The sequence below is a fragment of the Pipra filicauda genome, unplaced genomic scaffold (genome assembly GCF_003945595.2).
Source record: "Pipra filicauda isolate LSUMZ 115617 unplaced genomic scaffold, ASM394559v2 scaffold157_size4220110_pilon, whole genome shotgun sequence".
In the NCBI taxonomy this organism is placed as follows: domain Eukaryota; kingdom Metazoa; phylum Chordata; class Aves; order Passeriformes; family Pipridae; genus Pipra; species Pipra filicauda.
Genome location: NW_024104073.1, coordinates 501,575 through 527,187, shown reverse-complemented (window position 1 = coordinate 527,187; position 25,613 = coordinate 501,575). Strand labels below are relative to the sequence as shown.

General features: G+C 39.6%; 1 protein-coding gene across 2 annotated transcripts; it reads right to left on the bottom strand.

Annotated features, from left to right (window-relative positions):
• Window positions 1-1,881: 1,881 nt before the first annotated feature.
• Window positions 1,882-25,395, bottom strand: HMGN3 (high mobility group nucleosomal binding domain 3). 2 transcript variants are annotated; one of them, XM_027711485.2, is made up of 6 exons: window positions 24,990-25,395; window positions 10,534-10,584; window positions 6,874-6,903; window positions 6,163-6,210; window positions 3,753-3,825; window positions 1,882-3,195 (listed from the first exon to the last, which is right to left on the bottom strand). In XM_027711485.2, the coding sequence occupies exons 1-6, from the start codon at window positions 25,386-25,388 to the stop codon at window positions 3,182-3,184; spliced, it is 615 nt and encodes a 204-aa protein (XP_027567286.2). In that variant the 5' UTR covers window positions 25,389-25,395; the 3' UTR covers window positions 1,882-3,181. The 2 variants fall into 2 exon arrangements, with proteins under 2 accessions (XP_027567286.2, XP_027567285.1); XM_027711484.1 differs by having other exon boundaries at window positions 3,712-3,825; window positions 24,990-25,181.
• Window positions 25,396-25,613: the final 218 nt, after the last annotated feature.

Genomic DNA, 25,613 nt, shown 5'->3' with positions numbered 1-25,613 from the left:
GTGGTTGTTGAGGCTTGGTGTTGTGATGTATACCTTAGTTTGTAGGACTGCTTTGACTTTAAAATATGTACTCTCTTGAACATTTAAGTGATCTTATTTTTCCCTTCTAAAGGTACATTAAAAAAAATCCTTTGAGTATATAAAAACAACCCCCAAATCAACCCAAACAAAAAAACCCTTTTCCTATTCCACTAGATATTTAACTTTCATGTTATTTACTCAAACAGGGGATCTTTATTGTCTTGCTAGTCCTTTTCCCTATTTTTTCTTTTTGCAGTTACGAACAGACCAAATAACTCAAATTTTCAAGAGTTGAGCAAAATGTACCAAAACAACTTAATTTTCACTGCGGTTTAGCACAAGGGTTAATTTTCCATTAGCATTCCCATTAAATGCTTGCATCTCATCTGCACTTCTCTGGTCAGAAAAAGCTGCCTTTGCCATTTGAAGAGACAAAATACCAAGCGTAACCTTGGGCTGACATATGCAATTAGCCCAAGGTCAGTCAACTACAGGGAAGTAGCAGAAAGTGACAACCAAGAGAAATTATATAAAGCTAAGGAAAGGGGAACCTATAACTACTCAAGACTAACTTTTTGATCATTCTTTACGTCTTGTTTCTGCCTTCTTTAAACTTAAAAAAAATAGTCTATCCTTACTTTTTTTTTTTTTTAATGTACCTTGAATTACCCACCTGTTACATCCCACAATACCACTTTCAAGGATCCCTCCAAAGCTTGTGTTCAAGTGTAGAGCAGCCAGTCATTAAATTCTGATGATGCAAGTTTCTTTATGGCAAAGTTGCAGCACCTGGCACTTTCAAGTGCCACTTCACAACTAAACTACTTACATACTTCCTGTGGATCACCTACTGCCCATGAAGACTCTCACTACACACATCTGAATGTGTGACCACTTTAATCTAAAAAATGTGTTCTAGAACTTGATACAGTGCTTTGAAGATTTCTCTGAGAACTTGACAAGTAGAGAAAAAATACAGGAAAGCAACACATTTACAAAGCATTTTTGAAAAGGCTTTGTTAAGTTAAAAGGAATGTTAAGTGAATCAGCTGGATGTGTGTTTTACTACACTTCACCCAAGTGGATTTTCTGTTGTTTAATGCTTCAAAGGGAATTCTGGCATTGAGCTGAATCTCCTAATCTGGTTGAGACAACAGAATAATTTTGACCCAAAATTATTAGGTCAGGATATTGTGCCATTAGTTTAAGGACCAAACTTTTGCCCACTTTTTAGGCATTTAGTAAAGGGAGCTCTCCTAAAATAAGTCCAGTTCAAGAACTCCAACTGCCTAGTCAGGTTAAGGCAATTAATGTCTTGGTGATCCAAACAAAATGATCAGAGTATACGCACACAGAGCAACAAAACCCCCATAAATCGACAAATGCTTAGAAACAGCACTTTGATGATCCTGTGAAAAAGTTCACACAGTTCAACTTCCCATGACTGCAGTTTCTAAACTGACAGACTTTCAACAGGGTCCATCAGAAAGCAAATCTGAAGTACTGTGTAGGACTACCAAATACACATCATTGAGTAACATTAAGGACTTCTCATTGGCTACAGGTTTTGTTACAGCCTTCTGCCTTCAATCACCAAAAGCAGAGAATTACTTTAAATTTTCTTCCAAAACTGAGTTTATGCTGCAGTGAACAGCCTTCTCTTCTGTGGATGTAGCAAGCCTATCAAAAAATGTATGTGACATTTATCTCAATGCAGGTCTTAACTCCTATTCTAGCTAGCATGTAGGGCTTTGGTAACCAAGTTTCAACTTTTAAGTGCAGATATGCTTGGCTTCTTTTCAGTTTTAATTAGAAAAGGCAATGAGAGATTTCTTCCCAAAGAATAAACAGAACACTAGGTCAGGCAACAGTCATTTATTTATCGACTTAAACAAGCAAAAGGTATCCTCAGATATAATGGCTACCACTTGAGCAATACAAATCAATGCTACTGAAGAACAGGGAACATCTTTTCTTTGACCCCTCCCATCCCAGAAGTAACAATTGAATTACCAGGGCCCCTAGAGAAAAGAGAAAGAGAAAAATCGTAAAAGGCGCTTAGAATGAGCTGTGGAGTTGAAACATGGACACTAAAAATCATTAGCTAATCTACCACATCATCACAATCACCTCAAAAATAACTTTCATTGTTCCATTTCTACCAGGTACCAAATATATAGCGCTGTTTAACAGCAATTTCAACGTATTAACAACTGTCCTCAGCTGAAGCAGAACAGTAATTACTATTTATATTAAATTTGAGGCTGCAGATAGAAAGAAAGGTTTCCACAGAGTACAGTGCAAGTTAATGAAAAGAGAGTGGGGGAGAAACAAAGCTACTTTTAAATTACTGTATGTCTCTATCAAACGAGCAAATCATTCTGTATTGGTAACTCATTACAGACGCAATATCCTGACGGAGCACGGCAACTCTACTCACCCTGTGACAGTATACCTGATGAATGTATCTATGAAGAATGTATCTGTAAGTCCCTTAAGTTGTGGGCCACTGAAAATCCCAGTTTGCTACTCCTGTGTGGGTGGTTTTTAATCAGACATATGTGAAAAAAGCAAACAGACTGCATGCAAAACAACTGTTACTAAATCATTTAGTCTTCCTTATAACAGTCGAAGATATGAGTAAGGCATTCCTCAGATTTAGAGAAAACATTAGGAGGCTGTAGTTTTGCAGGCAAGGAGACCTTTTATTTTAATCCATTAAAAGAACCCAAAATAGTCAGCAGGTGGCCACATCTATCCATGTTTCATTAAAATCACATAAACCCTAAGTACAAAAGCACCACTGATTATTGCTCTAGAAAAACTGCATGAAAAATTCAAATACGCACAGTAAAAACATCACCATATGCACAAGACTTAATGTCTTAAAGCAAGTGTATGGAATGCTGATCCAATTTTACACATACCTTGCAATATTAAGTTGATATTTATATTACTTGGCAACAATGGGAATTTCTAAAAGCACTGTTATGAGAAGGGAAATGTTCATATACAGTTTAATATGTCAACTATCATAGTCCTAAAAAAATTAGCATTTACAAAATACTTGATAAAAATATCTTTTAAAAGTTGTCCAAGAGGTACATAAAATCAACCCAAAATTTTCATGATATTTCATTCGTTCTTGTCACCTACAGATTCAGTTTTCTGAGCCTGTGGAGAAGAAAGAAAGAAATTAAATTACTACAGTAAATTGCCATTATGCACCTAAATACCCAAACTATCCTTATCCCTTTGACATTTCTTACTTGCAACTGCTCAGGTTCAAACCTATGCCCACATGACATTTACGCAACTGGAACAGGTACAGTCACACACTTTTCTTAACTTATTGGTCCCAGCTTTTCAAAAGCAATACAAGCCTTACCTGTCAGCCTCCATGGTTCATACTGAAAAGCACCACACTACCACCTGTTTCTATTCACTGCATACATGCTGAATGCTCTACCGCACCCTTAACTTTCACTGTTTCAATCTGCCCTTTTACTGACAGTGTGCTGGGTGGGGCACCTCTGGATGTTGAAACACTAACAGTTGAGCGAGAGATGCGAATCTGCAATAACATTATGGGCAATAAAAAGAAACATTATGAAAATGCTAGCAATGTCTGAAAGGCTGAATAATTAAAAAACACTGATTCAATCAGCAAGAGGTATGTGTGGAAAGTACCTCTTCAGCTTTATTTTCACCATTTTCAGATGGTGTAGTACCTTCCTTTGCAGCTTCTTGCTTTTCATCCTTCTTCCCTTTAGCACCTTTGCTGGCCTTTGTTCCAGGTTCCTTCTGACAAAAGATTAAAAACACGGGTACAGACGTTGTATGAGTAGCCAGAACCCTACGCCTTTATAAAAAAAAACTTTTACATGAACTAAACAGCAAATCTTGGCAAGCTGCATGTGATGGACTAAAACAGAAAACCAGCTAAAGGCTACCTGGAAAATGTAAATCCACAGAAGTTATAGTGACTCTCAACATTTCTAGAAAACGGTGGTGTCTGCATCTTTAATTGTTTCTCCTTATTTTTACAGGGATATAAAACCATATCAGACTACTCTGGTATTGCTGAGCTGTATTATACAGAGGTATATACAAGATATCTGTGTGAACAAATCCAATTACAGTACATTGAAAGCTTATTCAGTCAAGCAAAAACACCACACTGTTTGTGTAACAGCACTACATTTTCGATTAACATGAAATATTAAATTAGATTTTAAAAATTAAGCTTTTTTGTTGGCTGTCCTTTTGTTACTTTGATAACATCTATGATGGTAATACCATGTCAATGAAAGAACCAACCAACACACTAGCGTGGCAAACACCGATAAAATTCCATCTGCAGCAACACAAAACAGAATTTATCAAAAGGATCTATTCTAACAGCTACAGTTTTATTTGGAGATTTGCTCTTAAACAATTCATATGTTGAAGTCTACTATTTTTCATAAATCCTTGCTCTACATACCTATTTATGTTTGCAATCTAAAGGTTAGTAGAGACATAAGTTAAGGATTTAAAGTGCAATGGGATAAAAATTTAAATGGTATTGCATTTAATATTTTACATTAGTATTTAAAGCAGTTCTGATAAACACTGGAGATCTTTCATAGGATCATTTGCTCTAAATTTTCCATGCAAAATAGCAATAGTAGTTGTGAACGGGGATATTAAGGTCTGTCTCCCTTCATTAACTACCTTTCCCCACTGATCCCCATAGAGGAGTGGGGCACTGGAGAGGGAATGCCAGTAATCCTAGTTCCAGGGCAGTCTGAATTACTTCTTCCACCCCTCAGCTTCAATGTTACACAGCAGCTGTGGTGTATCATTTGGAAGCTTATTGGTGCTATGAGCACAGGCCTAACTCTGATCACCTACAGAAGAGCAAACTAAGAAGTTGCCCTAGTAAATTCATAATGTGCAAGCTTTTAACACTAAAAATTATCTCAAATCTGTACCATATTTGGTTGTTTGCTAGCAGGTACAGAGTACACACTTCTGCTGATTTGTGTTTAGGACACGAAGATTAATGTGCTCCTTAAAATGTGATCCAGTTAGACTTTGGAAAAAAGAGATTATCATATTAAAGAGTTACTTAGAGTAATGTTGAGTCACCTGAAATGAATTTCAAACATCTCTCATCCAACTTAGACTGAGTCTGTAACACTGAGATCATCTCACATGTACTTGAAGCTATAGAAGCTACCACATTCCCTTCCTTATTAATTCTCTTTTTAAGAGGGGAGCAGGATAGACCTAGGAAGACTTTACTGGTAATTTAATTTGATAAATCACAAAGCAGTCAAAGTCAGAGTTTTACTTTCACATACAGACTTTGTATTCTGGTACTTGCCCAACTGAGATGCCAATAAAAGGACTTGAAAAATGTAAGAGTGAGAAGTGCTAAACTCAGTTTACAACATGTGGGGTGGGTTTTTTTCTTCAATAAAGCAGTTGCTCTTATTTAACATCCCCCTTAGGCACAAATAAATCTACAGTTTCTGAAGTACATGATTTATATGCAGAAATCCTGAAAAGGTATTTCAGACACTAACAGGATTTTAATTTGACTGTAAATGGCCCAGAAAACTCAAACCATTCAATTTAAATATATTTAATTTCACCTTTAATTATAATTGTGCATTCTCAACAACAGTCAGGCTTCAAGAACAGATAAGAGTTTCTCACTACAAGAAAACTCTTGTCTAGAGTGTCTATAGACAAGAAAACAGGATGGCACTGAGTAATCTCAAATCCTTTTGTAGAAATTACTAGGTCTCAGGTAGAGCTTACTCAACCAAACCCGTACTTTTCAGGAAGGTACAGGAAAGGTAAAAATTCTTCTTAAACTAGCCATTCACTATAAACTAACATGGTTTGCATATCAAACAGGCAAGACATTTTCTTTGGGCCAGTAATGAGGCCTGGAAGGGGTGGAACAAAAAGAAAAGAATGATCTAATCTATGGGTTTTTTCCAGCAAGGAGGGGCAGGGAGCTGCAGAGAGGGCAGGGGAGCCCATGCCTCAAAAAATGCTGTAAACTGAACTGTTTGCCATGCAAAGAAGGAGTATACTTGCTTACTATTGACTGCAATGATGGTAACTAAAGAGAAAGTTATTTACCTTTGTTGTTTTCCTTGGTTTGGGTTCAGGTTTTGGTGGAGCAGGTTTCTATAAAACATTTTTAGTTGCACAACGTGTTAGACACATTACCAAAAGTCAGTCAGCCACCTCCACACTCAGCTTGTCCCCACCCCACAGCTTCCCTTACTTCCTGCTCAGTAGTATGAATCTAGAAAAAGCTAGAAAAGCCTTTATGCACATATGCACCTCATCTCTATTCACAGCTGTTTGTATTAGCTCACTTATCTAGAAAAGAAAAGTAATTTGGGGGTCATTCTAAGAGTAAAATGTGGAGATTAGTAATAACTATTAAAAGAAACAAAACCCACAAACCATCAGCTATGTCCTAACAGAGAAGAGAAACTAAAACCAAATACTAGCAATGGCATCAAATGAAGTCCGTGAAAGACAGCTCTTTCTCCTTCCCAGAAAAGTAGCTGCATTTCCACAATTGACACCAGCCTGCAAAATGATACAAAGTCAATACTGCACCTAAAAGACAGTGTTGCATTGAGGTGGGGAAATACATCTTTTGTCAGAACAACCTGAAACCTGAAGCCAAAGAAACATAGGTAACTTCAGTGCTAGAGTTCTGAAATACCCCTCAGCAAGAATAAAAATTGAATCAAGGAAAATGTAACAAACCTGTTTGGTCTGAGAAACTGTAAGTGCCTAGAAAAGAATATACCAAGAGGTGCTCTACATACTTACAGCTGACAGTCTTGCTGATCGCCTTGTGGGCTACAAGAAAAAAAAAAAAGAAAACAGTTTTATAGGCTCACAGCAAAAAGTATCCAAAGTGATATAGTATCAGTCATTTCAGGAGGACAGCGTAAAATATGCCTCTACCAAAATAAGTGTCTATTGCCAAGCACAATTTGCATCTTCCTCACTTTGGACACTCAAAATTTTAAATGGACAAAGTGACGTGAAAATTAGAAATTAAAGTTGTTCAGGAATTATAACATCTAAATCTCCATACAGTTAAATACTTCACACACACATCCTTTTATAAGTACTTCTGAGTCCCTTTCTGCTTTATGAAAGGTTCACAAATACCTTGACTACCTGTGCACAGAACTCTCAACCTTCCTCATACGTACTCAGAATTATGTTTCTAGAATCTAGTAGATGTTACTTGTAATAGTGGGTACAAATACCATCTGATTAACAGCTGAATGAAGTTAACGTCCTTCTCTAGAGGCTATCAGAGTGCTAAAATTTCAAAATATGAAACTAAGTCCTTCCACTTCCTCAGTTCCCTACACACTCAAAGATTGAGTCCAGGTGCACAAAGACAGCTGCAGGATCAGAGGAAGAAATTATCTTTGCTATTTAAACACAATTCTGAAAAGGAAAGAATCAAGCCAGATAATCTGTTTCTCTCCAGCTTTATCACTTCAAGACACTTTTCTTACTAGATTTTATCTCACTTTGTCATAAATTTATTACTGCAGTTAGGTTTTAGAAGTAGTTGTTAGCTCTTTAGTTTGTTCACAGTATTTTTGTATTAATTAAAATAGATTAACCAAGTTACAAAGTAGGGTTATTAAACTGAGTTAAAGTTTGGTCTGTGTCATAAAACTGGAATCACACCTGTAGCCAAAATCAAGGGACAACTCAACTGCAACAAATATCTAACATAACACAACTTAAAAAATTAATCTAAAATATCAACTTAATTACATATTAAGCATTTAATTTGAGCTGAAAAAATATGGCTCCACACACCCTGCAACAGGAAAAAGCTGTTGTTAATATCTGAAGAAAGCAGTAACTTGTATTCATTGGAGGCATTTAAGTATTCTAAGTGGAAAGCAGTAGTGAATAGTTCAAATCTGCATCCAGCAAAATAGAATTCCTGTCAAGAACCACCTAAAGATATTTTCAGCTATGAAATATTTATGCATCATTAACAAAAAAAAAAGGTAAACCTCTCTTCTTGGCAATTTAGAATATCAACTGCCTGTTAGCAGCCTAGCGTATTTTACAACAGGTTAAACAAAGCATTTCAGTTGGTCAGGTAATCAAAGAACTCCTAGTGCAACGTATTGTCTTTTACAAATCTGCTTTCTTAACCAATGACTTCTATCCCTCAGCTTTTAGGAACTGAAATGCTTTGTTAGCATCTACTTTTTAAAGGATAATATGTTGGTTTATATAAATTATAATTCTCTCCCATATCTCCCAACTGTTCCTGACTGTTCCATGACTAGTTTCATAGCAGGCTTTTTTGCCATAAGAAAGTCAGCATAAACCAAAAGTTCTTAAAAAAGCCTGGCAGCTAAGTACTCTCATTTGGAGTTTGTATCTATTTTGTGTTATTTGAGTATAAGGAGGGAACTAGAGCCAAGTCAGCAACGATCACATTTTAATGTTCTTTGGGAATCTTTGTCCCCCTCCAAACAGCTGTACTAACCCAGACACTAGCAACTCACCCAGCAGTCTGTTTGACACTGGCCCACCAGCAAACATCTACAAAAGAGCCTATGAAAAGGAGCAGACAGAATAACACCCTGCACTCTCCTGCTGAACCAGCTCCTGGCTATCTAAAGTTGCCAACTTTCCAACCTGGATATCATAAACACATCATGTGTTCAAATAGTCCCTAAGAGTTATTTTCTCCACAAATCTGTCTAATAACCTAGTACTCATTTACACTTACAGTTTGCATAACATGCTGTGACACTGAGTTCCATAATGGGATTATGATTTGTGTGGAAAAGAAAAAGCAAAACCTTACCGCTCCACTGTCTTTCCTTTAAACTTCTTGCCTCTTACTTTCATTAGATTCTTCTTGTTTACAGGTTTCACGAGTAGTAATTCCCTAATTGCCTTTCTCTGTGTTACTAATGATTTTATCACAACTCCATTATACAAAAGATCAAGAATCCTAGAAAAACTGTGTTGTTTTTTTAGTTTTGGTTGTTTGCCTTTTTTTAAAAGCTGCTCTGCATCCTCTGTTTGTCCCACTGTACTGGGTATCCTTTTAATTTTATCATGGCCTCTATCAGGAGAACTCCATTTAGTAGTCCCATATCTGAGAATGCAACAAATTAATCTACACTGATGCTTATTCTGTCCTCTAGTATTTTTTCCTATTTTCTAGTTATTTTCTATTTAGAACTATTGACATTTTCTAGTAACTATTCATTATGATTTTACAATCTCTCCCCCAATTAACAGCTGATCTGGTGACCAGCACTGTCTTCCCCTCCCTCCATGTATTAATTTGCACTTCTCCACACTGAATTGCTCTTGATATTTTATCACTTATTTACCAGTGACATAAAGCCATCTCATCCTCTCTCACTTCTGACTATCCTAGTATTTTTTGCAAGCTCCAGCAAACTTTGCCATTTCTCTAGTAACTCTTCTCCTAGAAATCATTAATGAATATATTCAGCAGCACAAGCCCAAACACAAATCCTTCCAATACTTCACTGACAAATCTCCTCCATTATGAAAATTAACTACCACTTCTCCATTCTCTTCTCAAAAGTTGATCTGTTACAAATTCTTGGGAAAATCTTCCATTTAATTCATGCTACCTTAGTTTCCTTAAGAATCTCTCGGGAAGCCTTATAAAAAATTTTCTTGTCAAGCAAGTAAACTACAGAGCATGTCAATAGTTTACCTGCTATTTTCCTGTTCAAATATGCTTACACGTAGAGCAGTTAATTGTTAATTCATTTGAATATTCACCCATTCTTTTCAAGATCCTGATTTAACTTTTTCTGCCACAAAAGATGAAAACCTAAGAAAACAAATTCTCATAACTCTCTATCAGTTTTTTTACTACAGGCTGTGACAAATAAACTAGCAAACTTACTGTAGACATCAAAGTATCACCACATCTCTCCTTGCCTTCTCTGACAGAATTTACTGTGTCCTTAAACAAACTCAGTTAAAGAAACCACACAAATGCGTCAGCTGCTCCAGTTTAGAGTCTAGTACCTTAATTCAATACACCCTTCCATCAGTCACTTAAGCTAAGAATAGTTTTGAAGTAGACTGTCTGAGGTGGGTGCATTAGGCCTCTTCTGCCAATCCACTAAAGACAGAGCAACAGTTTCAGGCGGTAACACCCTACACTATTGCCACAAGATCCACCAGAGCTTGTCTATCAAAGCCCTACACGTTTCTGAAATTTATTTGGTGTACTAATAAGTTCTATAAATCCTCAGTATGCCAAAACTAAATTATGTCAGATAGGGTAAAAATGTAGTCTACTGTCATTATTCCCATTGAAAACACCTCAACAGAAGTGCCAGAGAAACACATAATCTTCTGATGTGCAAGACTGCAGGTGTCCAGTTAAATAATTCCATGCCAAAATAAATTTATATATATCTATATATATATACTTGCCTCTTGTTTAGTTACTTTTGCTGCATCCTTGCCTTCAGCACCCTCTGGAGACTGAAAGAAAATATTAAGTCAGTGTTTTCATTACAGACTTAAAAGCGTGCAGGCAATAGCAAAACAAAGATTATGGTGAAGACTGTTCTTTCAATATATTGCAACAACTTAAAGAAGCCTGACAAATTTGCATTAGTATTTACAAGCAGCATTGTACCAAAACCAGTCTTGATTTTCCAAGCAAGAACCTGAGGACAGAACACCAGGTACATACATATCGTAACACACACCTCCCTCAGTGGGCCCTCTAGCCAATTAACTAAAGCATCCGCAGCCTCCAGTGGGAGTTCCATCTTATCAGCTGTTGGAAGCACAACAGTATGAACTGGAAATCTGAGGCTCTATGAAGGCTTTTGAAATCCCCAAGAAAATGAACACATTTCTTCCCAAATACAAACTTAACCAATTATGAGATGTGATGAGATGAACTAAAAAAAGCATAGCATTACTGAAATGAATGATTTATTTACCTCATTTACTCCTTTTTCATCTCAGCCCCACTCAGCTGGAAGTTTTAAAAGTATCTGTCCCTCATATCTCACCTCCTCCATCAGAAGAGCAAAAATTAGTAAAACACTGATACATTGACAGGAAAACTAGGGACAACATGTTTCTTCTCAAGAACAAAGTATCAACCTGAGCATTTTAACACTAGTCTTCCAGAGGTAGTAGAGAAAGGTTAATTAAATTACAGTAGGTGAGGAGCCTACTGTGACATCAAGCTTCTGTCTTTTGTTTACCACTCAAGATGTATTACTTCACATTTTGCAAATACCTGGGTTTCCACCTAGGAGCAAGCGATTCATGGATAAATAGCAAGCAGCAGCAGTTAGAGGAGAACTACAAGAACAGTACATGTTTCAAAAAGGCATTTAACAGGCAGCAGAGAAGGCAATTTGGTTGCTGTTTTGTTTTTCAATCACTAAGGAAGCTGGCTAGTTATCTTTTCTTGTGTCTCTCCATTTCAGTCTTAACCTAAACTTCCTCTCAGATTTTGACACGGAATTTCTTTGAGTTATACAGTTATGGTTTAGAGCAGAGAAAAAGACCGGCTACTTTGCAGCAGTTGACCACTGCCTTCTCCTGGCATTGGGCTCTTATCATACTTACAGATAGACATCCCCCCACCAGGGAATAAAATGTGCCTTTGTTACTATGTGCTCTCCCGACTGAAAGGAATCTTGCCACAAGAGCAGCTGCTTTAAAAAAAGCAGGGAACTGATCATCTAAGTAGCTTGAAAACAGCAGGAAGTTAAGCAGCACAGCACAGCGCAGAGCAACTCAGAATAGCAACAGTGTCAGGCATCCAAAATGGAGACTGACTGCTCCCGGTGCTACTACAGCCTCACCAGTCACCTGCAGGATTCTTTCAGGCTTGCATTTCTAAGAGCCTTTCAATTTGGTTACTAAAGAGTTGCTACAGCTTGATGGTCTGATGCTGGGAGCCTCAAAAGTCATAAAGAAAACAAAAACAAGTAGTTCCATGTTCACTGTCAGTAGAGTCTTGTTTCCTAGAACTTCAGCTCGCGATACAAGACATGCTCTGGGTACAACTTTTCTGTAGTCCATAGTATCTGTAGTTCATAGTATCTGTTTCTCCCATATGAATATTCTTGAGTCTAACGAACTTGTGCTGCACCCCTTCCCTGAGAGGGAACTTAAATAGCATCCTTCATGTCCTGGGCACCTAGTTATATAGAAGTTCTCTGAGATTTTATAACCTTTTCCTCACAGTAATCAAGAGACTTAAGATCTACAGCGGTAGGGACAGAAGGACAGCATGACTCATTTTCTTCAGAAACCAAGCTAAAAAACTCATCATAAACTAAATTAAACTGACTGACACTCCACAATCAGGTTGTTTTACCCTGCTTCATTTTTAGGAATCACAGAGCTTTGAGACAGGGCTAAACTATCCCAGGATGGCACTGTCACACAGCAATAGCCTTGCAGTAATTGCCCAGGAGCAAACCCTCAGTCTGCAATACTGCGTAGTTAACGCACAGTAATTTACCCCATTCTATTTAGCACTAATGAAGGAGAAGTCTCCTACATTTCTGATAGACATGGCAGTCTGATTTTAGATGCCAATACGATTGCTTGACAACATACTAAAAAAAGCTGCTCATGAGGCTAACTGTAGGGGAAAAAAATTGTATTAAAAATACTCTGTGCAACCACAATATCTGTGTACTAACTAATATGGATATATTACACAACATACTTAAGTTAACTAATTAATTACCTCAGCATTCCCTCTCAAGTTAGAAAATCCAACAGCAATTCTGAAGGGCACTACTTTCTCCATGGAGGGATATGCACAGTAATAATTTCAGCAGTGCGAATAAGCAGCAAGGGGTCCTGACATGCTCTAATTTCCATTTCAGACCTGCTCCTCCTCTCTGCAATCACTACGAGTCCAGGCATTTGAAGGCTGCACTCATCCTCCAGGGCCTTGGCTCCCCAGTATGCTGGCAGAGATGCACGGGAGGCCTTGTCACAAGTAAGGTAATTGATCCAGCTGAAAAATAGCCTGCTGCTTAAACAAATGTATAAATATTATAATATATATACAAATTATAAATATATAGTCTTCCCTGCTCCGGCAGAATCATTTTACTGCACAGCTGCACAAACAATTGAGCCAGTACAACAGACAAGAATGAAGTGGCATGGGGCAGCTGCAGGCAGCCTGGGATTCCATCTATTCTATCTATTTCAGCTAATAGACACACACAAAAAAAATATGTATGTCAGATATGGCTACAGTATACTCGTTAAAAGACGAATAGAAACTTATTTTCCCTTCTATGAGTTCTGCTTAGACATTCCAATGAGTCCCAGCTGATGTGGTTCTTCATACTAATTTTTGCAGTACTTTTTCCTTTCCCTAGGGAAAAGAAAGATTTATACATGAATGGATTTGCACCAAGCATAGTTCTCAAAGAACTTGGCATGCCAAAAACTCAGATTGTCTGCACTACTACCTGAAGTCACAGTACTTTTATGTAGATACCACTAAAACCTTAAAAGTCCTTGCTCCTAATGCTTCCACAGGAACCCTTTCCCCTGTCTTATGTCCAAGTGACAAAGTACTGAAGGACATCTGGTTTCAAAGCAACCAAACGTACTGAGTAACCCATCCCCTTGGCACATTTTCCCACATGACATAATTCCAGGGCTCACCATGTTTCACAAGACACCCCAGTCGCATTAAAATGCACCCTGCATACTGTGCCTTACATCATAAACTAGTCAGGAGCAGGAGTGTCCACACTGCAAGTTTTGTGGAGCAAAATCAAAGACCAATACAAGCACTGAATCATTTGACAAGGGCAGGACTCCAGCCTCAGTAATTCTTCAGCTGTACTCCATCACATGCTTGTATTACTCTCATAAAGAAGTCCCTATAGGCCTGCTGCGCCTGCTACTGTATGGATGCCTACAAGAGATAAGACATAAAATAAAAAAGCAAATAAGGACACAGATAAGAGTGATATTTTTTTTCCACAGAGGAACACACAGGAAAGGAGATGACTGGCTACCTCTAAATATGCTTTTGACATTTAAACCACTAACAAGTTTTTGGCTGAGGTGACCACACAGTGTGTCATATCTCAATTAGCACTACATATTGGCAAAAAGATTGTAAATTAAGCTGAAACTAAGCTTTGTAAGATCTGTAGAGCTGCATAACTTTCAAACCACAAGACTAATCTGGAAAGTTGTCTACCAGTGTTCAGCTTTTTTTAATTATTAATTGATTTTCCACCATCTCTTTTTAAGAATAACCTAGAAAATTATTTTGAGTGGATTGGAAAAAAAAAAGATTAACAGATTATAGAGAACTTTAAAAAACACCCAAAGGAATATTAACATTGAGCTTATTTGTATATACAGCTCTTGCATTTCACCAGCTGAGAAGTATACATAAGAAACAGTGTTTCCACACACCAAGGCAATACTGCAGTATCTGCAATGCCAACATCATTACAGAACTGTTAAGTTGAAAACAGATAACTGTTTTAAGGAAACATTTAACAGAACATACAGGTAAATTTCCTTTTTTTTATTGTTCTTAAGGCTGGGTTACCTCGTAGAGATGCACCACAAAAAACCCACAAAGCTTCAATTTTTTCTAATCAAAACCCTGAAATATAACCACGATGTAATGAGAGTACAGTAACCCAAAGAAGTGAAGTCCTTCATGTTTGTTTGAGAGATCCAAAGAAACATATTTGAACTTGCAATGTCCAGCTCCTGGATAAATATTTTGTTTGTACTATAATGAATGGACTGTACTATTATAAAGGAGCACATTAAAAAGCATGAAGAATGAGAATACAAGCACATGAGAAGTAACGGTCAGCAGAAGGTCGGTATAAAATTAAATAGATCGTTTATTCTCTGAAGGATCTTATTACTTACCGAAACTCAACACCTTGGCTCTGATGGGACAGAAATTAGTCCTTTTATACCCACAAGAAAAAAAAAAAAAAACAAACTAGATGCAAATTTTATTCTAACTACCACGTTAAGAAGTCAGAAAGGCAAAAAGCCCTGACTGTCCTAGCACATGAGCATTGTGAACAGCATTTCCTCCCTTTACAAGCTGGTTCAGCCACATCTTAATACACTGCCTGCAAGGGGATTTGCCTGTAGATTTCCTGGTGCACTGTTGCAGCTGCAATTTCCATGATGTAATGCTTTGGTCATTCCTCCAACTATTTATTTCACCGACCAAAATAAGGTAAAAGCTTGCAAGAAAAACCACATTGCAAGAAAAGACGTATCAAGTCCCAAGTCTTTTTCAGAGTTTACTGCACTATTTTCCAAAAATTTTTCCACTCCTCATTTCCCTTTGAGTAGAACTCTGCATTAGAGCAAATTTAAATCAATAAAAGGTGTCCCCATACATGCTACATCTAATTATTTGTCTTCAGAGCAGCTCTGAATTTTGTGCTATTTCATAAATGTAATTAAAATGCTATTTACTTCTTGGTTTAGATCAATGACAACTACATGTCAACTAATTTAACACCAACCAACTCCTGCAACACCGTTCTAACCATTGTTTCCTAATTTAGCTCCCTCAGCATCTTATCATTAACCTCTGCTTATAACTAGTTCTCTGATCTGTTTTCGGTGGATAGAACAGTGTTCTCTGTTGAGCCAATGTGAATTAACTTTTCAAGTAAAATTAATTTCCTCTAATAAATATTTTAAGAAAAAGGTATTCTTCCTACTACACCCTTTCATTTCTTTTTTCTACCAATCTGATCCTGGCTGGGGAAAAAATATGCATGCTGCTATTCAAAAAAAACCAACAAAGTAATTCTCTCAGAACCAGGAGGGAATAAATCTGTTTAGTGGCTGGATTTCTTTAACAGTTATCTGAAATTATCTGTCCTCCTCTCTTCCAAGAAATATATGAGGTTGATTTTTTTGTACATACATGTAAATATGTACTTCACAAAAAAAAAAAACAAAACACCAAAAAAATCAAACAACCCTAACACTGCTTAAGTATTTGTTCTTTAACTATATAATATTTTAATATTTTTGTTAAGAATTATTACAATGAAATATTATATGATGTAGTTTTGAGAATTTAAATCCCTTCATTTACATCTATTAAAAGCAGAAGACTTAAATTTCTAATTCTTTGGGGGAGAATGTCAAGATCATAAAGCTCTGGAAAGACGAATGCTACTTAAAAGTTTAAATATAAAGACAAGCATTAATATCCTTGGAATTAATATGCTAATTGCATGTTAATAGAGAAAAATCAGGGAAAACACTTCCTGACCAAAGTCTTCACTTTTGCTTGGAGATGCAAGCCAAACAGAGCGACTCATTGGCATGCATTGCATTTTCAAAGAATATATAAGAAAATAAGACTACAAACAGCCTGTAAAAACAAAATAAGTAGGTTCAGAAAATGCATTTTATTAAATTCCTTAATTTTGACAGGTGACTTCTGTGAGCTTTATGCTCTTCCAGACAAAACAGAAAAGACAGTAACCAAGTTAGGACTGGGGTATTTCTAGATAACCAAAACCAGAAAAAATAAATGCTTTTCCAGAAGAGGAAATTCCTTCATTGTAGATTGAGGTTTTGCTATTCCCACTGAAAAGAGGTCAAAGATTGACCAATATAATTGAAAATGCATTTATATTTGATGGGACATTTTAAAAAAATCTCACAACTGTTCTGGCTTTTATTTTTCCTTCCCAGTTTCTCTTCCCTGTAGTCAGTTTTTTGAATACATCATCTTCCACCTATAGTAGAGTGAAGAAATAAGAGCAGTTTCTAGAGGCTTAGATTTAAAAAAAAAACAGCATTGTAATTTAAAATTAGTCAGACAGTTCCCTTTCCAGACAGCGAAGTAATCAGCTGCATTTTGAAAAATACAGATCAACCATGGGAGCAGTGAGCACAGTGCATTTGAAATTGTTCAGTTTCCCTTGAACACCAGACGGGAAAATTCAGCTAGGTAGTAAGTAAATTCTTGTCTCTATATTTGCTTAACCATTTTACTGCCACCCTAAAAAGGCAGATTCAAAAAATATGATGGATGAAATTCAGCCCCTAATATTATTTCTCTGATCTTTCAAAGCTGATGACAGTTCTGCAAGCGAGATGAAGCTGCTCAACTCATCCAAGTCTATGCACAGAGGCAGGTTTTAAAACCTTGAAGATTAGGTTCCAAACTCTGTATGTAAATAGAACTGATCAGATCTGCAAAGTAAAACTAGCATAAAGTTCTTCTGAAAAAAATAATATTTTATCTAAAGATTTTATCTAGAGATTACATTTAGATAACTACTTTCAGTAACAACTGATTCCCAAAAATAGCCACCTCTGACAAACAAAAATACGCTGAAGGACTGAAGAAGGTATATAATTCCTCTTCTCACAGAGAACATTACTGTGAGAAAACCACAATACTCTAGAAAAAGGACTTTTGTTGTTGTTGTTTCAACTAACTGGTGCTAGAAAACATCAAACCTTTGAGATGATGATAGCAGGTACCAAAGCCACAGCTGGGACAAAGCCTTAAATACACCCATCTCTTACATCCCAATAATAATTATTACAGCTGTGGTTAACAGGAGTATTGCTCTACTACATCAGCCAGAATGAAGAGCTTCACAGACAACCTAAATGCAGCTTCCAGAGAAGAATAAAGCAGTATGTCTCCAAGAGGGTACAGGTGGGATAAGGAAGAAACGATGCAGCAGAGACAAAGGATGTTTTCCTACTACAAACCGAGCACGAACACCTCTCCTCAATTCTGCTTGAGAGGAACAAAACCCTGCAGAGGTAAAAATGTCCTTAGACTTTGATTTCCAAGTATGGAAGCACTCTCTGCTACTATTAACTCGGACAGGATTAAGTCAATGGAGAAAGCCTAGGTGGGATGAGCAACATACCCAACCGTCCCAATAAAGCTGGTGTTGATGGGAACATTCAGAATTCTCTTATGCAGACAGATTCCAAAGTTCTTAGGGAACACAGCACTTTATATTTGCAGCTTTCACTGTTACCGAGTACACCCACTCTTTACTATGGGAAGACAGGAACTGTATCTCCAAGTTACAGCAGCAATTAATTGAAAACTGGTAGCTTCCAAAGACATCAAGGAGGGGAAAAAACCCACAAAAATAAAAACCAAGCCAGATGCCTCCTCTTGCCCCCAGTGCTGCAAGGACACAATATGAACACTAAGTTGTTCTGATTATTCTAATGAATTAAGGAATACTCCTCTAGAAACTCTAAGTTAGGGACAATCAAATCAAAGATGAATGTCTGGTTACTGCTAGGAAGAGTTCTGCTCTTCCCCACCTAATCATTCCTGTCAATAAGCCAGCTTAACTCTTTGTGCCATGAGAAACTAGATCAGCAGAGAGGTCTGGCCAAAAACTACCTCAGACAAATACGATATCCTACAGGTAATATCGGAATGAGGACAGGAATGAGCATCTGGAATTGCTTCTGGCCTGTATATGCCAGCTTGAAATCTGTTGAACTACAATCCAAACTGTGAAGTTCCACACTGCCAATTTTGCTGACAATAAAATTGGTATAAGAGCATCTTACTTCTGTGTGCAGTCAGTAGCTCATTCCCAGCCCTGCTGCCTTCTAATAGGTTACCACACATTTGTTGTGCCACTGTGCAGCATCTCTAACTTGGAGCAGTAAAATGATCCAGGATTTAAAAAAAAACTCCAACTCACATTCAAACCTGTTCAGTAGACAAGCTTTAAGAGAGTGAGGGCCTGAAACGTAAGTACAGCACATTAAATCATCTTTTTGGCTACTGGACCATGGGATAAATCACTGTGCTAGCTTAGTGCAGTTCAAGAACTGAAAATAAATGGTGGCCATTATCATCCTACAAAGTGTTAACTTTCCAGAGAAATCTCTGGACCTGGTTTAGTTACACCCTACACAAAAGATAATGTTACAAACCTGTCAAGCAAAATTCAACTTCATACAATTTCTCTAAAGGAATGATATACCCTGGAACATATCATGCCTATACACTGCTGCTGCTTAGGTATTGAACAGTAGAGAAAGTGAAGCTTTTCAAGTAACACAGAAGAAAAGCAGCCTTAAACTAAATAGCATGTATCTGCTACATTCCATTTACACACAGGGCTTTTTACTTTTAAACTTAACAATACCAATACTCTAGCATACAAAATAGTATTGCCCACATTGGAGCACTGAACTACCATATATAAAACGATTACAAGTGCACAGTTAGTGCTGAACTCAGAGGTGAAGACTTACAAAGTAGACTGTACTTTGTACTACTGTAGACTGTACTACTAACAACACCTCATCAGATATAATGCTTCAAGTGCCCAAGAAGCATGAGGAATGATTTTTAACCAATAAATTAGTGAAAATCTAAGAATTTTTAGGTTTCCCATTCATTAAGTCCAACATATTTCTGTGTAGTCTAAGAAAAAAATTTATATACATTGCCATCAATTCCTAATGAATCAGATTTTTACAGACTTGCATAAAGTTATCAGAAATGTTTTAGATCATTAAATCCTTGGTCAACGAACTTTTAATCTCCATAACTAAATAACAGCAACAACAACATTAATAATAGCGGCTAAAATTACACAATTATTTCTTTCTAAGCTGAAGTGCCTCTAAGACAAAACATGGACATGTATTCGCTGCATGTATTTAATAGCCCTGTAAACATCATTTATTGCTATGTGGCACAGCAGCATTGCTCAAGCATGTTTTTCCTACAGTGCCACTCGACATTGCTACACTGTATTGTATCTAAGCATACCATGCACAGATAAACGTTTGTAGTTTTTTCTGCCTAATTTTTCTATGAAAGATGTAGATCCTTTGAGTCAGCCTGGTCAACTGACTTAGTTGGCTTTCTTTGAGTAGGCCAACTAAGCTGTTTTCAACTGCTTTTAAACACACCAAGGTTTAAAATTCTCAACAGTTAAAAATCCAGTACAAATGGTACAATTTCTAAAATTCTAAGAGACAAAACATTGTTATCCCTTATGTTAGAAGGCTTCTGCAATCTTTTAAGATGCTCTGGCACATCTATTCTCTTTGCCTTGCTCAAATGTTAAATGCATCTCTGCATAGCAATTGTTTTACCTGTCCCTGCAAAGGATGCTGAAGGTAGAAGTCCACCTGAGGACTCTGCTGACCTGTTAGGTAGAAATTTGTCAAAGTCAGGGGTATCAGTGACAGATGCAACAAAGGTCATCTTCTGTTGTTGCCTAGCCTGTTTTCCAGTACTTACTGAGTGGTCTAGGAGTGGTCTAAAAAAGTGGAAAGAGAAACTACCTTTTCAGAGCTCTGACTTTTGCTTTTAGTTCTCATGGACAGGGAGAAAGGAGGAAACAGCATGAAACAAAGGGGGAGTTCAAGTGAAAGTCTGAAGAAAGAAGTGGGACAAAATAGGAATGGGGAGAAGGCACTAGCCAAGATATCTGGATCTGGTACTGGCTCCCTTTTCCTTTCTATTCCATAATCACCTACAGAGTGTAAAATGAAATACAGAACCTCACTCCTAACAGTGTGCCTTATTGTACTCTCTGCTACAGAGCAAGAGCTTCCAACCCCATTGATGAAACAACTTATTGGGAAAGTGTGGGCCCCCATAGCATCACTGGAGCTTCTTTTCTGCCAAATAGCTTCAAAATGAACAGAACATTAGAAAAAACCCACTATGTTACATATAGTACGTTTAATTGACATGGACTGAATCACAGCGGGAGTATCAAAACATGGAAAGGGACATGAAATGGAGCTGAACGGCACTTGAGTATACTTTGTACTGCTGCATCATGAACACAAACTCACCTGCTACTCTTTGCAGAGGATCTAGACTTCATTCCACAGACCAAAGAACAACAGCAGGATCATTGAGAGCTGCAGCAAAAAGAGCTGTCACCTGCAGGACCTCAGCTTCATTAGTTAATTGTTTGATCACATACAAGTTGCTCCAATAAAAATTTTAGAGAACAGGTTACTATTGCAAGTTCCCCAGTTTCTATGTACATACCACAAAGGAAGAAGACAAATTTGGTGAAGTAACAACAAATGCACCACTGAAAAGTGCAGGTGGTGCTTATTAGGGGGAATAAAACATCAGGACAGTCATCTTAACTTGAGAATCCAGGATAGAGACCATTCCAACAACTCAGCAATTTACTTCTGTGCCCCATCTCCCCTACTAGTGGATAAGGAACAACATTTCTCTTTGAATATTCATGATACTTCAGAAACACAAACTCAAACATGCAGAAGAATTTTACAAAGAGAACTCAGTTTAGGTCCAGACAAAAAAAGCATAAGTGGAATTTAACAGCTCTCAGTCAGTACATATAAGAACATTCACTTAAGCCCAAAGACTAGAAAATATATTGACTAGAGACCTGGCTGGCAAAACAACTAGTAAGAGTCTCACAAAAAAACCCATCATGTGATCAGGTAACTAGAAATGCACTATGATAGGATAATCATTGAATATGGCACCTTCCAACTTCTGCTAAAGAAGCAGCGTTACAAGCAAAATATTCAGCAGGTTTTTTTCCTGCAGTAAATAGAACCAACTAGTACCTCTGACTTTAAAGAAAGTGAATTTGCATAATGGAACAGGAACCTGCCACAGATGTTCTCTACTGTATCTTCATAGCATCAACAATACTGCAAACTACATTCCTAACTACATGGAGCTACCTAATAACCTACTGAAATGGCTAATTAGAACACAATATTTTTTTTTACTTGCTCTGAAACAATGGCAATATTCAAAGATGTCACACTAAAAACAAAAAAAAAAGATGGCTTAAGAAGTTGCATTTAGTCCACACGTCTGATTCCACTCCAAGCATTTTCAAAACAAGTGCAAGTGGTGTTGCATAGATTCAGAGATTCAGAATAAAGAATAAGTTGGGTCATTTTGGAGTGCAATTCCAACTAACAGACAGGCTCCCCATCCAATACCAGACAAGCCACCACTTGACCTACTAAAATCCCTCAGAGATGGTGCACATTCTACATCAAGAGGCCAAATGCTGTTCAACTTGATGGATGCTTATGCACATGGGTGTATGTGACCATACTATGATTCTCCTTGTCATCAGGTACAGAATGGTTCTTCATCCTTTTACGGATAACACTGGGATATTTTTACTGGGGCTGTTTCAAGGTCAAGGAGTTTTTCACTATGATCCAAGAGCTAATTCCAGAAAGACAAGTGACAAAACAAAACACCCCAACCCATTTCAAGGCGTTCGTTCCTATCAATACCACAACAAGCATTCTGGTTTATCCCACACTGGCATGCCACTCTTCTTGTGAAAGGCCACGTGCACACCACAACATTTTATTACGACAGATGAAGGGTGCAGAAATCTGACAGGAGCAGCCCAGAGTTCAACACCTTTTTGCTTCAGCACAGTATTTAACACCACCTCAACACACAGTCAGTTTTTCCTTTCCTCTGTGACCCTCAAGCAATGAGCAACGATATCCAAATAGCCTAGGCCACAGCCCTCTAGAGAAACAGAGACAGCCCACGTTATTTTCTTCATAATATTCACAATGAACATAAGGCCAGGGAATCGGCCACTGACTTGAGTCTACATAGAGATGAAAAACATCAGAGATGAAAAGCAAAGCAAACAAAAAAGAACCAGCCAGTTTAGATAACTAAGGATACACAAAAATAGATACAGATGAATTTAAACCCTTTTTGAAATATTATTTATTTACCCCCTGTGAAAATGTCTCATTTTGACTTTTGATGTTTATTTCCTCGTAAAATTTTCAGTGCTACAAGCCTGGTTATAAGTTAGAAGAATTGACTATTAAATGCATGTGATGGGTTTGTCCTCTGTGTTGAAGCTGACTGACGTAATTATTCAGCTACTGTTGTATCATGAACTTCTCACTCTGTGGATGTTATTCTGGAATAAAATTGACTATTGTAAAATACTTATAGCAATTCTACTTTTCTAAAAAAGTAAAGCCACTAATCACACACTTTGCCTGGAACCCACTTCATACATAATCTTAAAATGTAAATGTTTACCCACACGATATTAAGCAAAATAAAATTTACTGCACCATTAAAATTTGTTTCCATTGCTCTGATCCCACGCGCAATGATTTTATTACTTTTATTGCGGTCTTCTAGAAAGGAAACATGTTCTCCTGCACTTTCTACTCAAAGATGGTTTCTCTTATAAAACATTTCACAACAAACCACAAAAACCTACAGGAGCGTCTTTAACTCCACTTACGAAGGACAGCCTGAAACATCTCTAGTGTAAGAACGCAGAAGGGCAAAGGAAACAGGGCAGAAAGTTAAGAAGGTTTCAAAAGTTGTGGAGAGTCCTACTGACACAGGCTAATTTTCAACTTTTTCTTGATGACAAGCAATGGCAATAAAAGCATGGAAACACACAGTGGTGAAGTAACAGTAGAGCAGGAGGAAAAACCGCCCAACACTCACTGACTTCAAGCCCCGTTATTGCAATAAGGGCAGTCAACCCCATGGTTGTATCCATTTTCAGAACCAGAATCAGGTCCTCAACTATGAATTAAATAATCCAGTTGCATACTTGACAAGTTGACATTTTGATACCTCCCATAAGCAATAAGCACAGGACAAAAAGTAAACACTGAGTTACCTGGAAGGCAACATCTACCTGTAACTTTATTAAAACAGATTTGAGCCCCAGCCCAGATATGGTGTATTAGGAGGTCATAGGTGACATTTGGGACAAACACAAATTGCTTTGCTTTGGTTGACCTAGTTAAAATTAAAGGACTGCAGCTATCATTTTTTGTCATAGCATGCATTAGTGTCAAGTCTCTCGTTACACTCTTAGCGCCTGCAGAAGGCGGGCAGTAAGTCCTCGGCGAGGATCTCCGGCAGCACGGCCTCCCTCGGCCGCCCACCCCCGGAGCCAAAACAGCGGCGGGAGGGGGCCGGCTGCCACCGTCCAGGCTCAGCCCGCCTCCTGCCAGCGCCGGAGCGCTCCCGGCGGCCGCGCCGCCAAGGCTCCGGGCTCCAGCAGGCACGGGAGGGATAGAAAAACCCCCACGCCACCGAGCCCGGCCGCCGAAGGACCGCCCAAGTTTCTCTCCCCTGCGGAAGGCGGTCTCACAGCCGGCTCCCTCCCGAGGAGGCTGCCCGCCCCGAGGTGCCCGGACGGCGGCGGGGGCCCCGCACCCCGCCATGGCTCCCGCGGCGCGGCGGGGGCCGCGGGCGCTCCCTCGGGAGGCGCCGCCCCCCGCCCCCGGGGGCCCTGCCCGGATGGGCGCTGGAGTTGGTACATACGGGTCTGCCGCGGGAGGCGAGGAGAAGGGTGTAGTTTGTTTTAAACATGGCTTGCCTCTCCCCTCCTCCCTTTTACCTCGGAGCCATCACTCCGGCGCGGCGGGAACAGGCGGCGGCGGGATCCGGCCGCTAAGGGTGGGGGCGGCCCCCTCCCCGCCGCGACGCCGGAGTTTGTGAGCAGGAAACTCCTCCCGCCGGGGGCCAGGGGCGAAGCCGCAGCTGCTGCGGCGCTTCTCCCCGGCGGGGGAGGAGGAAGAGAAGAGGGAGGTGGGGGCTGGAGTTGTGATCGCCACTTTACCCCCCGGGGAGGGGGCGACACCGCCCCGCGCGGCACCGGGGAAGTAAACAGGCGGCGGGGCGGGGTGGAGGGGGCTTGCAACAGGCAGCAAAATGCCCAAGCTCGGGAGCCATCCGCGAGCTCCGACACGGAGCGGCGGCGGGAGAGCGGCGGGCGCTCCCGGCCCCTGATGCGCGTTTCGCCCACCGGCCGCCGCTCGGGCCCCCGAACCCGCCCGGGGGAGGCAGGACCCCCCGCACGCCCGGGGCGCCTCACCTTTCTCTTCGGCATAATGTCCCTGCTCCGGGCCGCCAAAGTAAAGCGACCGAAAGAAGCTCCGGCAGAAGCGCGGGATCCGCCCGGTGGTGGCGGTGGCGGCGGCAGCGGCGACACCGGCGTAGCTGGTGCCCGCAGCTGTGCCCGCGCCCGGTGCCCGCCGCGCCGCCCCGCCGCCCCCGGCGCCCCGGCAGCCCCCGCCGCCAGCGCCCGCCTCGCCGACGGGGCGGGCGGAGCGGCGCGGCCGCGGGTCCCCATTGGCTCCCCGGCGGCGCCGCGCCCCCCGCCCCGGCGGGAGCGGCTCATCACGGGCCCGGGATTCGCCATCAGCCGTCGGGAAGGCGAGCCGGAGGTCTGGGCGCGTCGGGCAAGTTGCGTGCGGTGAGCGGCGAAGAGCATCCGCTCGCAAACCCCTGCAGTGGTCGTCGTGCAGGTGCATTATTTCAACCTGTTTAAATTTGCCTTCGTTTTCTCCTCGCTAGGTTCCGGTTTCCCCTACTCGACTGAAATCCGCTGCAATCTTTCTCCATCGCGACCGTTCTCCCTTTCTTAAACCCGAAGGTTTGTGTTGCCGTGTGAATCCACTCATCCTCCCATCCTCCAGATGCAAGGAAACTGTGGTAT

What these genes read in the sequence shown, in the direction of transcription:
- HMGN3 (XM_027711485.2), bottom strand. Translation starts at nt 25,388, where the DNA reads ATGCTCTTCGCCGCTCACCGCACGCAACTTGCCCGACGCGCCCAGACC. An exon ending in ACATTATGCCGAAGAGAAAG is followed by an intron (nt 10,585 to 24,989) that starts GTGAGGCGCCCC and finishes ATTTTCTTTCAG; the next exon opens with TCTCCAGAGGGTGCTGAAGG. An exon ending in AACCAAGGAAAACAACAAAG is followed by an intron (nt 3,826 to 6,162) that starts GTAAATAACTTT and finishes ATCTTTTGTCAG; the next exon opens with AAGGAACCTGGAACAAAGGC.